Raw genomic sequence first — 12,044 nt, 5'->3', positions numbered from 1 at the left:
GCAATCTTGGCTCACTGCAACCTCCACCTCCCAGGTTCAAATGATTCTCTTGCCTCAGCCTCCCAAGTAGCTGGGATTACAGTTGCGTGCCACCATGCCTGGCTAATTTTTGTATTTTTATTTTTATGTATTTATTTTTGAGACGGAATTTCAGTCTTGTTGCCCAGACTAGAGTGCAATGGCGTGATCTCAGCTCACCGCGACCTCTGCCTCCCGGGTTCAAGTGATTCTCCTGCCTCAGCCTCCCGAGTAGCTGGGATTATAGGTATGAGCCACCATGCCCAGCTAACATTGTATTTTTAGTAGAGACAGGGTTTCTCTGTGTTGGTCAGGCTGGTCTCGAACTCCCAACCTCAGGTGATCTGCCCACCTCAGCCTCCCAAAGTGCTGGGATTACAGGCGTGATCCACCGTGCCCGGGCTTATTTGTTTTTGTCATGCTTTATTTTTATATTTCACCCGATGAGGTCTGAGTTTAATCATTGTCTTTAGTTTAGGACACACTATGACCATGAATGTGGGTAAAGATTCTCTCTTATTTTTATGATAAAATCTCCTATTCTCTCTTTCCCCTCACCCATCTCCCTTCCCACCAGAAGCCACTGTTTTGTATAATGGAAGCATTTTTTAATTCGTGCATGTTGTAAAATTTAAAGTGAATTAGGGGTATGGATCATTAGTTTATATAAATCTTATTATGCTATATATCATGTTTTTTGCCTTACTTTTTCCATGTCTATTCATGGTGTTATCTGTTCATCTAGTTTATTTCTTTTAACTGCTGAATTGTTCCCCAGAATGTTTCACCATAAGTAGTGTCACCCTCCTCATCCAATTACCCACGCTTACCCTTTTCTCTGTGTTCAATCTGGATGAGCCATTTTTACCTTCCCCTCTAGCCTCTGCTACCTGCTCTATGAGCAAAAAGTGACTTACTATCCCTTGAAAAGGGGCATTTGGATTCCAAACCTTTTTTCCAGGGAATCTCTGGAAAAAAAAAGATTTCTTTCCACAATGCAAGGGAAGATGATGACAGAGATGATGTGAGATTGTATTTCATTCTAGAATAACTGTGACAGATTGATAACCGGATACAGTATTATCAGAAAATAAATATCTAGGCCGGGCGCGGTGGCTCACACCTGTAATCCCAGCACTTTAGGAGGCCAAGACGGGCGGATCATGAGGTCAGGAGATTGAGACCATCATGGCTAACACCGTGAAATCCCGTCTCTACTAAAAATACAAAAAATTAGCCAGGCGCGGTGGTGGGCACCTGTAGTCCCAGCTACATGGGAGGCTGAGGCAGGAGAATGGCGTGAACCCAGGAGGCGGAGCTTGTAGTGAGTGGAGATCGGGCCACTGCACTCCAGCCTGGGCGACACAGCGAGACTCCGTCTCAAAAAAAAAAAGAAAAGAAATATCTAAGTGATGTTGCTTTAATCAAGAAAATATTGACTACAAATAGGCATTATGAATATAAGGCTATCAGAAGAACAATTCGTGTGAATCCAAACATATTACATCCCCGTAAAAACCCTATCAATGTGACTCATTTGGAAATGGCTTGAAGCATAATTTAGATTTACACATTCATTATAGAAATGATGCTTCTAAGAATGTTAAGAAGAGTACTAAATATGGTAAAATGTCTTTCTATACTTACTGTGAATGTACTCCAACAGGAGAGAAATTATGGGACCATAATCAACATAGAAAAATCATTGGTTATAAACCAGCCTTCTCTCAAGATCAAAAAATTTATCCTAGGGAAAAATCCTATGGATGCGCCGAATTTGGAAAGGGCTTCACGTGGAACTCACAGTTCAAGGTACATCTGAAAGTTCCTACAGGAGAAACACTCTATGTATGTATTGAATGCGGGAGGGCTTTTGTACAGAAGCCAGAATTCAGTACACATCAGAAAACCCATATGAGAGAGAAGCCCTATAAGTGCAATGAATGTGGAAAATCCTTTTTTCAAGTATCGTCTCTTTTCAGGCATCAGAGAATTCATACCGGAGAAAAACTACATGAATGTAGTGAATGTGGGAAAGGCTTCCCTTATAACTCAGATCTCAGTATACATGAGAAAATTCATACTGGAGAGAGACACCATGAATGCACTGACTGTGGCAAAGCATTCACACAAAAGTCCACACTCAAGATGCATCAGAAAATCCACACAGGCGAGAGATCCTATATCTGTATTGTATGCGGACAGGCCTTCATCCAGAAAACACAATTGATTGCACACCGAAGAATTCATACTGGTGAAAAACCATATGAGTGCAGTAACTGTGGCAAATCCTTCATTTCCAAGTCACAACTTCAGGTACATCAACGCGTTCACACGAGAGTGAAGCCCTATATATGTACCGAATATGGGAAGGTCTTCAGCAATAATTCCAACCTCATTACACATGAAAAAGTTCAAAGTAGAGAGAAATCTTCCATATGTACTGAGTGTGGGAAGGCCTTTACCTACAGGTCAGAGTTGATTATTCATCAGAGAATTCACACTGGAGAGAAACCGTATGAATGCAGTGACTGTGGAAAAGCCTTCACTCAGAAGTCAACACTCACAGTGCATCAGAGAATTCATACAGGAGAAAAATCATATGTATGCATGAAATGTGGACTGGCCTTCATCCGGAAGTCACACTTGGTTACACATCAAATAATTCATACTGGAGAGAAACCTTATAAATGTGGTCACTGTGGGAAATTGTTTACTTCCAAGTCACAACTCCATGTTCATAAACGAATTCACACAGGAGAAAAACCCTATGTATGCAATAAATGTGGGAAGGCATTCACCAACCGGTCAAATCTCATTACACATCAGAAAACTCACACAGGAGAGAAATCTTATATATGTTCCAAATGTGGAAAGGCCTTCACCCAGCGGTCAGACTTGATTACACATCAGAGAATCCATACTGGGGAGAAGCCTTATGAATGCAGTACTTGTGGAAAAGCCTTCACTCAGAAGTCACACCTCAATATACACCAGAAAATTCATACTGGAGAGAGACAGTATGAATGCCACGAATGTGGGAAAGCCTTCAACCAGAAATCAATACTCATTGTTCATCAGAAAATTCATACAGGAGAGAAACCCTATGTATGCACCGAGTGTGGAAGAGCTTTCATCCGCAAGTCAAACTTTATTACTCATCAAAGAATTCATACTGGAGAGAAGCCTTATGAATGCAGTGACTGTGGGAAGTCCTTTACCTCCAAGTCTCAGCTCCTGGTGCATCAGCCAATTCACACAGGAGAGAAACCCTATGTGTGTGCCGAGTGTGGGAAGGCCTTTAGTGGCAGGTCAAATCTCAGTAAGCACCAGAAAACTCATACGGGAGAAAAGCCCTACATCTGTTCTGAATGTGGGAAGACCTTTCGACAGAAGTCAGAGTTGATTACACATCATAGAATTCATACTGGAGAGAAACCATATGAGTGCAGTGACTGTGGGAAGTCTTTCACTAAAAAATCACAGCTCCAAGTGCATCAACGAATTCACACTGGAGAGAAGCCTTACGTGTGTGCTGAGTGTGGGAAGGCCTTCAGCAACAGGTCAAATTTGAATAAACATCAGACAACACACACTGGAGACAAACCCTACAAGTGTGGCATCTGTGGGAAAGGCTTCGTTCAGAAATCAGTGTTCAGTGTCCATCAGAGCAGCCACACTTGAGAGAAACAGTGTGAGAAAACCCCACTGAGGGTTGGGTCTGATTGTACACTGTTGCATGCATGCAGCAGAAAAATATGTATATTATTGTAAATAGAAACAGCCACATCAGAATGTCACACATGGCTGTTCTGGAGAGGGCCCCTGAGAAGGCACTGAATGAGGCGAGGGACCCTTCCTACATTGTCACTATCCCCAGTAAACCTTGGGGCATTATTCATACTGACAAGGAACCGAGTCACTGTGGTGAATAGGAAAAGCCTCATGAAAACGACAATAGAACACTGTTACCAAATTCTTCATAAGAAAGATCATATTATGGGAATGATAATCCTATTTACTGTGGATTAGGTATAGTGCCAAGAGTTTGAATGGTAAGACAATATATATGATAGTGATGAATCCTCTGTAAGTTGTTTGTTCCAGAACACACTGTCTAGCAGGATTGTGGGTATTTTCTCATTCTTCTTTTGAATCCAACACAGTTGTGCATATCCAGTTCCCCACTGAGTATTTCTGTCAAGCAAGAGATACTGCAATAAGACAAACTCCCTATGTATTCAGACACAGACCTCAGAGTGTATGTTGAGTCCCCATTGTCATAGAAAAAGACTTGCAGACCCCTTCATTATCTGCCAGGACTGTCTCTGAGCCCCACAGGTCCTCAGCACATTGTGTTTGATACCCAGCACAGTGTTTTTTCTCTTTCTTTCTTTTTCTTTTTTTTTTTTTTGAGACAGAGTCTCACCCTGTTGGCAAGCTGGAGTGCAGTGGCACTATCTTGGCTCACTGCAACCTCTGTCTCCCGGGCTCAAGCAGTTCTCCTGCTTCAGCCTCCGGAGTAGCTGGGATTGCATGTGCCACCACGCCCAGCTAACTTTTGTATTTTTAGTAGAGACGGGGGTTTCACCATGCTGGCCGGGCTGATCTCGAACTCCTGACCTCATGATCCACCTGCTTTGGCCTCCCAAAGTGCTGGGATTACAGACGTGAGCCACCGCGCCCGGCCCAGCACAGTGTTTTGTACACTCCCGCCACCCTCAAGAAAGCCTCTGAGGTTAGAATTTTCAGGTCATCTGGGACAACTTAAATTCTTCTTTCTGGTATTACAATTCTTCCCACTGAGTTGCCTGCCTCTTTTTTTTTTTTTAAATTTATTTGTCGCTGAGTTGAAGCCCAGCATTTTACTTTCCATAATGATGTGACTTTCATAAGTTGATAACTCATGAAATCAATCTTACATTATATGAGATATGAGATAAATCATAAATCGTATGAAATCGATAACTCATGAAAACTAACCCCACCATATGTTCACTGTCTACTTGTGTCCATGTTCGTCCCATGCACCCCACAAGGACCTTCCCCGCCATGTGCCTCAAACATCAGTTCCTGACTGAGGGCCTTTGTATTTGCAGTGCCCGTTGCAAAGAGCACAGTTCTTTATTTTATCTGTGGCTTGTCCCTCATGTCTTTTTTTCCATGACACCTCCTCATAGGCCTTGCCTGCCTGCCTGATTTAAATTTCCAGCCCCTTACCCTTCCTCCTTTATTCTTCTCCCTAGCACTTTCCACCATACTGCCTGGTATATTTTGCTCATTTCTCTGTGGCTTCTATGCTAGAAAATATTTCCCTTTTGTTCACCACTATGAGTCTAGACTCATGACTGCCATACAGCAGGCATTCCATAAATGCCCCTGTGGAGAGTTGACCTGTGCTTCCTGCGTGACTTCTGTCTGATTTTTTCTGTGTTGCAGCATAAGAAGCACTAACAGGGAGAATCAACTTGCCTAAAACACACCAGGCTTTTTCACCTCCAGTCTGTAACTAGGCTGTATCCCTTCTCAACCCTAAAGCTAAAAAGTCACTGTAAAACTTTTGGTCTGATGCTAAAGAAGGGAAAACAGGTACAGGAGATCCCATGTGAATGCTTGCTTCTAAGATTCCCTGCCATGATTCCAGAATCCCACAGCTCCAACGTGATTGCAAAAGACTCCCTGCTCATTCTTCCTCAGCATGCACAGCTCTGCCCCGTCTCAGTTGCAACTCGACAGAGCCCCACTTACTGCAGAACCCAACCCGCACACCTGCTCATCCTGCACCGAGAGGAGTGCCCAGTAGCAGGGAACTAGAACAGACATGGGTGGATCTTCATTGGATATTAGGTATCTTGCCCTAGATAGGCGGCAGTGACCTTACAGATGCTGGCAGATGATCTGATTGGATGCGCAGTTGCTGGGTGGCCCCTCTGGAACTTGCAGAATGGTTTGTCTGGGGTCAGTCTATTGGCAATTCTGGGAGTGGGAAATATTTGGGCTCTGCAGAGATGGTTTCACCTTTAGGAAGGGCAGTATGGGGAGGTGAAGATGGGGCCCAAAGGATAGAACATAGTCAAAAGGGCAGGGCCATAATGCCCCTTTAATTCCCAAGCCCTAGTTGGGCAGTGCTTGGTGACACATCCCATTACCTCACCTTAGATCAATGTCTACTGAGCCATCATTAGCTCTGCTTCCTCACTTCTTCACAGTATCTGATGGCCCATTACACGCTGCTCAACATCTTAGACCAATGTCTGCTGACCCATTACCTCCCTTCACCTCATCCAGCACTGTGTCTGAAGCTTCACTATTCTTCCTGCAATTCTGGATATTTTGTGATACACTATGATCCCCAACTTAGGACAATGTCTGCTGACCCTCAGGAGGGTCCCTGGAGATCACCTCTTCCTTCTTAACGTACCCTAGAACCAAGTCTGGTCCCCTTCATTATTCCCATTTTACCTTACTCCTAAGTGTATCACTCCTCATGAATTCCAGGAAATATGGAGGAAAACACATTTCGCTGTACATGACTTTCAATTATTTGTCCTTTATTGTAATGTAATATTTTAGTACTGACATATATATGTGTTTATATACCCATTTATATAAAAGACTAGTTTTTAGAGAAGTTTTAGGTTCACAGCAAAACGGGGCAGAAGGTAGAGATTTCCCACATATCCCCTACCCTCACGTATACACAGCCTCCCCCATCATCAGCATCCGCCTTCAGAGTGGTACTTTTGTTACAATTAATGAAACCACATTGACGCTACCGGCCAAAGTCCATGGTTTAATTAGGGTTCAGTCTTGATGTGCATTCTGTGGGTTGAGACAGATGAATAATGACATGTATGCATTATGATAGAAGGATAAAGAGCAGTTTTACTGTCCCAATAATCCTGTGTTTTGCCTACACCCCTACACCCCTGCCTATTTTCTTTTGTCTCCATAATTTAGCCTCTGAACCATACAGTATGCAGCCTTTTCAGATGGACTTGTTTCACGTAGTAATGTGGATTTAAGTTGCTTCCATGTCTTTTCGTGGCTTGCTAGTCTTTTTTTTTTTTTTTTTTTTTGCATTGAATAATATGCTATTGTCTGGATGTACCATGATTTATTTGTCCATTCACCTACTGAAGGACATTTTAGTTGCTTCCAAGTTTTGTTGATTATGAATAAAGATGCTATAAACACCTGTGTGCAGGTTTTTGTGTGAACATGACTGTAATATTTTAAGGTCATATTTATTGAGGTATAATTTACATACAGTAATATTCACCCAGTGTAGAATTTTCAAAGTTTTGACAATTACATCATGCAGTCAATACCACAATCAAGACAGAGAAGAGTTCCCTCACTTCCCTACATTTCCTCCTATTACTTTTTAGTCCATCCCTTTCCCCACCCCCAGCCCTTGATCACAAGCCCATTTTCTGTCTGTATCATTTTGCCTTTTCCACATGTTGTATAAATGGAGACATCCTGTGTGTGTCTCTGTGTATATATGTATATGTATCTCTCCTTTCGAGTTTGACTTGTTTCATTTAATGTGATGTATTTGAGATCCATCCATATTGTTATATGAGATAGAAATGGGAAACAAGGTGATGAAAAGATGATTGACATCTTTAATTATCAAGAAAATGAAAATGAAAACCACATGGGATACCTGTATACATCTTTTAGCATGCCTAACAATAAAGACATAATACTGAGTTGGTAACAATGCAGAGCAATGGAAAATTTCCTGCATTGTTGGTAGAAATGTAAAATGTTACATTCACTTTGGGCAAAAAGTTTGGCAGCTTTTTTTTTTTTTGAGATGAAGTTTTGCTCTTGTTGCACAGGCTGAAGTGCAATGGTGTGGTCTTGGCTCCCCACAACCTCCATCTCCCAGGTTCAAATGATTCTCCTGCATCAGCCGCCCAAGTAGCTGGGATTACAGGCATGTGCCACCACGCCCGGCTAATTTTGTATTTTTTAAATAGAGGTTTAGTTAGGGGTTTCTCCATGTTGGTCAGGCTGGTCTGGAACTCCCGGTCTCAGGTGATCTGCCTGCCTCAGCCTCCCAACATGCTGGGATTACAGGCGTGAGCCACCATGCCTGGCCTTGGCAATTGCTTATACTGTTAAACATACACTTATCGTATGACCCACCAGTCCCGCTCCTAGGTATTTGCCCTAGATAAATGAAAAATTGTTTATATAAAAACGTGTGTACTCAAATTTCACAGCAACTGTATAATTGCCAAAATTAGTAAACAACCCAAATGTAACAGTGGGTGATTAATCAAACATCTATACAATTGAATACTACCCCAACGTGAAAAGAAGTCATTTACTGACACTGGCTGCAACATAGATGAATCTCAGAAGTACTGTTTTATTTTACTATGTGATAATTTAAATGACATTTGAAAAATTATTAGATATTAGATTATAAAAATATAGATTTATGTATTTTAATTTTATGTGTGCATATCATTATACAGTATATATTGTGTTTACAGTATGTTATAGCATATTCTAATATTTATTATTATACCTTACTACAATAAAATGTTCCCATTTTATATAATATATAGTATCTATTGTATGATTACATAGTTTTTATATTTTATATATCAAACTTTCACGTAACATTTCAGTTATTTCTACTTTTACATAATCACATTTAATGTTTATAGTATGAAGTTATAACCATAATAACAGGTCTTAGGGTTCGGACAGCCTGCAGTTGGAGGTGGTCAATATTTTTATTATTTGTCAAGAATCCCAATTCTGGCTGTTTTAGCATCCAGGAAGCTTTCTCCAGCTTTGGGCTTTTGCACCAACTGTGTTCTCTGGGCATACTCTGCTTCCCCAGTGCCCATGCATCGTGCTTTCTTCCCCCATCTTTGAAAAGCATCCACCCACCATTTGTATCTGAAGTAACACATCCTTTGGGGTCACTTGCTGCTGCATTATTTTGTATATATTTGTGTTGCAGGCATCACCATCTGACTTGATATTAAATATTTCTTTTTTTTGGTTTTTCATCCAACCTTTCCACTAGACCTCATGAGACCTGGACTTGGTCTGTCTTGTTTCTGCTGTGTCCAAGGCACCCAACACGGTGCCAGCACAAAGCAGACACTCAGTACGAGCTCGTTAAATGAGTTAATGAATAAACGAGCAAATGAATGAATAATAACAATGGTTTTGACATTGACCAAATGCCCCACACAGATTGGCTAAATGCATGGGGAGGTGGTAGGATTAGTTCCAGGTCCTCTAATTCAAAATCTAATGCACCTCCCCATGCTTCAGCATACCCCAGCCCTAATTCCATGCGTGGGCAGTGCCCAACCACCCTGCCACCCTCCTCCCAAGTATCCTGCCTACATCCTTCCCCGGCATTCCACAAGGTCTCCCAACTCAGCCTCCTCTTGGTCACAGTGGCATACCATGTTGGTGGGGGACAGTCGTGAGGGACCCAAAGGCAGAGGTCTATTGCCATTGGCATCCACCCTAATACTTTCAATCCTGTACCCCATCATCAGTGCCATATGCTCCACCCCATTCACTGGAGCAGCCACTGGCAAATATGGAACCTAGGGAGCAAGAGGAATGTGGCAGGGCTGAGGGTTCTGGGCCTCAGGCACTTCATTGGAAAATGAATGTGATGCAGTGTGGCAGATGTTGACCCTGTGGCCAAAGTCAGGTGAAAGCCGTGATTGTCATGCACACTTGCCCTAATGTCAGAATGAATTGAGCCCTCCACCCTCAGGTTCAATGAGGCTACTGTGCCCATATGACTCTTATCTATGTTATATCCTACCCCACCCTATCCTGCTGTACTCCCCAGTCCCCCATATCATACCACTTATTAACTACAATACTTAATTCTACAATAATGTTGATTCTATTATTGATTTTAACTATAATTATCATAATTTATAACTAATATCACAATCTTTGTCACTATTTGTTACATGCCTTTAATTATTAAGATACCGTGAATAATATATTAACTCTGATGATAAGAAATCCTGTTCCTTCTAGTTTCTGCCACCTTCAGATTGGAGTTTGCTTGAGCACAATAGCCTCAGCTCTAGGGGTAATGTTTTTCTCCCTCTGCAAAATCAACACAGTTAGATTACTTCCTTAGTGAAATTATTATGGTGGTATTTCAATATTTATTATAATAATAGATATTGCTGGCCGGGTGTGGTGGCTCATGCCTGTAGTCCCAGCACTTTGGGAGGCCGAGGCTGGCGGATCACGAGGTCAGGAGATCGAGACCATCCTGGCTAACACGGTGAAACCCCATCTCTACTAAAAATACAAAAAATTAGCCGGGTGTGGTGGCGGGCACCTGTAGTCCCAGCTACTCGGGAGGCTGAGGCAGGAGAATGGCATGAATCCGGGAGGCGGAGCTTGCAGTGAGCCGAGATCCGGCCACTGCACTCCAGCCTGGTCAACCAAGCGAGACTCTGTCTCAAAAAAAAAAAAAAAAAGATATTGCTATTAAAACAAAAGCTGGTATTTTATGTTTCCATCTGTGAAATAGGATAATGTAAGCACCACATCAATACAAGCATTTGAGTTATATTGTTTGTGACTGTAATAAATGCCAATCCTGAGAATCCAGTGTGTACTATTATACTCTGGAAACTGGGTCCGTTTATAACGCAGTGTTGTCTATTTATATGGTCTAAATGTCTGTGTCCCTTCAAAGTTCATATTAAGGCCTAATCCCCAGTGGGATAATCTTAAGAGGTGGGGCCTTTGGATTATTAGGTCATAGTGGGGAAAAGAAAGAGAGATCAGACTGTTACTGTTTCTATGTAGAAAGAAGTAGACATAAGAGACTCCATTTTGTGCTGTACTAAGAAAAACTATTCTGCCTTGAGATGCTGTTAATCTGTAACCCGAGCCCCAACCCTGTGCTCACAGAGAAATGTGATGTGTTGACTCCAGGTTTAATGGATTTAGGGCTATGCAGGATGTGCTTTGTTAAGAAAGTGCTTGAAGGCAGTATGCTTGGTAAAAGTCATCACCATTCTCTAGTCTCAAGTACCCAGGGACACAATACACTGCTGAAAGTACCCAGGGACACAATACACCGCTGAAGGCCGCAGGGACCTCTGCCTAGGAAAGCCAGGTATTGTCCAAGGTTTCTCCCCATGTGATAGCCTGAGATATGGCCTTGTGGGAAGGGAAAGACCTGACCATCCCCCAGCCCGACACCCCCAGCCCGACACCCTTAAAGGGTCTGTGCTGAGGAGGATTAGTGAAAGAGGAAGGCCTCTTTGCAGTTGAGATAGAGGAAGGCATCTGTCTCCTGCTCCTCCCTGGGCAATGGAATGTCTTGGTGTAAAACCTGATTGTATGTTCTATTTATTGAGATAGGAGAAAACTGCCTTAAGGCTGGAGGTGAGACATAGCGGCAATACTGCTCTTTAATGCACCCAGATGTTTTTGTACCTGTACATCAAGGCACAACACCTTTCTTTAAATTTATTTATGACACAGAGACCTTTGTTCACATGTCTTCCTGCTGACCTTCTCCCCACTATTATCGTATTGTCCTGCCACAGCCCCCTCTCCGAGATGGTAGAGATAATGATCAGTAAATACTGAGGGAACTCAGAGACCAGTGCCCGTTGCGGGTCCTCTGGATGCTGAGCACCGGTCCCCTGGGCCCACTTTTCTTTCTCTATACTTTGTTTCTGTGTCTTATTTCTTTTCTTGTCCCACCTGATGAGAAACACCCACAGGCGTGGACGGGCACGCCACCCCTTCACACTGGGAAACCAAACAAATTGTGTGACTCGCTTTATTGTAGTGGTCTAGAACCAAACCCTAAATATCCCTGAGGTATGCCTGTGTTTGTATAATACTATTGTTATGGAAATAAAAGGATCTCAATCCAGACTCCAAAAGAGGGTTCTTGATCTCATGCAGGAAAGAATTCCAGGTGAGTTGGGGCCGGGCACGGTGGCTCAAGCCTGTAATCCCAGCACTTTGGGAGGCCGAGA

General features: G+C 42.5%; 2 protein-coding genes across 2 annotated transcripts in view; both read left to right on the top strand.

The window, feature by feature from the left end:
• LOC105548536 (zinc finger protein 585B) overlaps positions 1-4,101 on the top strand; it is a 7,753-nt gene extending 3,652 nt beyond the window's left edge. The window contains exons 2-3 of the mRNA XM_011992595.1: positions 1,685-1,830; positions 2,001-4,101. Of these exons, the coding sequence (XP_011847985.1) occupies positions 1,781-1,830; positions 2,001-3,702 (1,752 nt within the window). The 5' untranslated portion in view covers positions 1,685-1,780 and the 3' untranslated portion in view covers positions 3,703-4,101. The remainder of the gene's footprint in view (positions 1-1,684; positions 1,831-2,000) is intronic.
• ZNF585A (zinc finger protein 585A) overlaps positions 1-12,044 on the top strand; it is a 64,588-nt gene that overhangs the window by 11,810 nt on the left and 40,734 nt on the right.

The sequence above is a fragment of the Mandrillus leucophaeus genome, unplaced genomic scaffold, assembly GCF_000951045.1.
Source record: "Mandrillus leucophaeus isolate KB7577 unplaced genomic scaffold, Mleu.le_1.0 Scaffold1107, whole genome shotgun sequence".
NCBI classification, from domain to species: domain Eukaryota; kingdom Metazoa; phylum Chordata; class Mammalia; order Primates; family Cercopithecidae; genus Mandrillus; species Mandrillus leucophaeus.
Note: the sequence above shows the minus strand (reverse complement) of the source record. Positions and strands in the feature narration are given on the sequence as shown.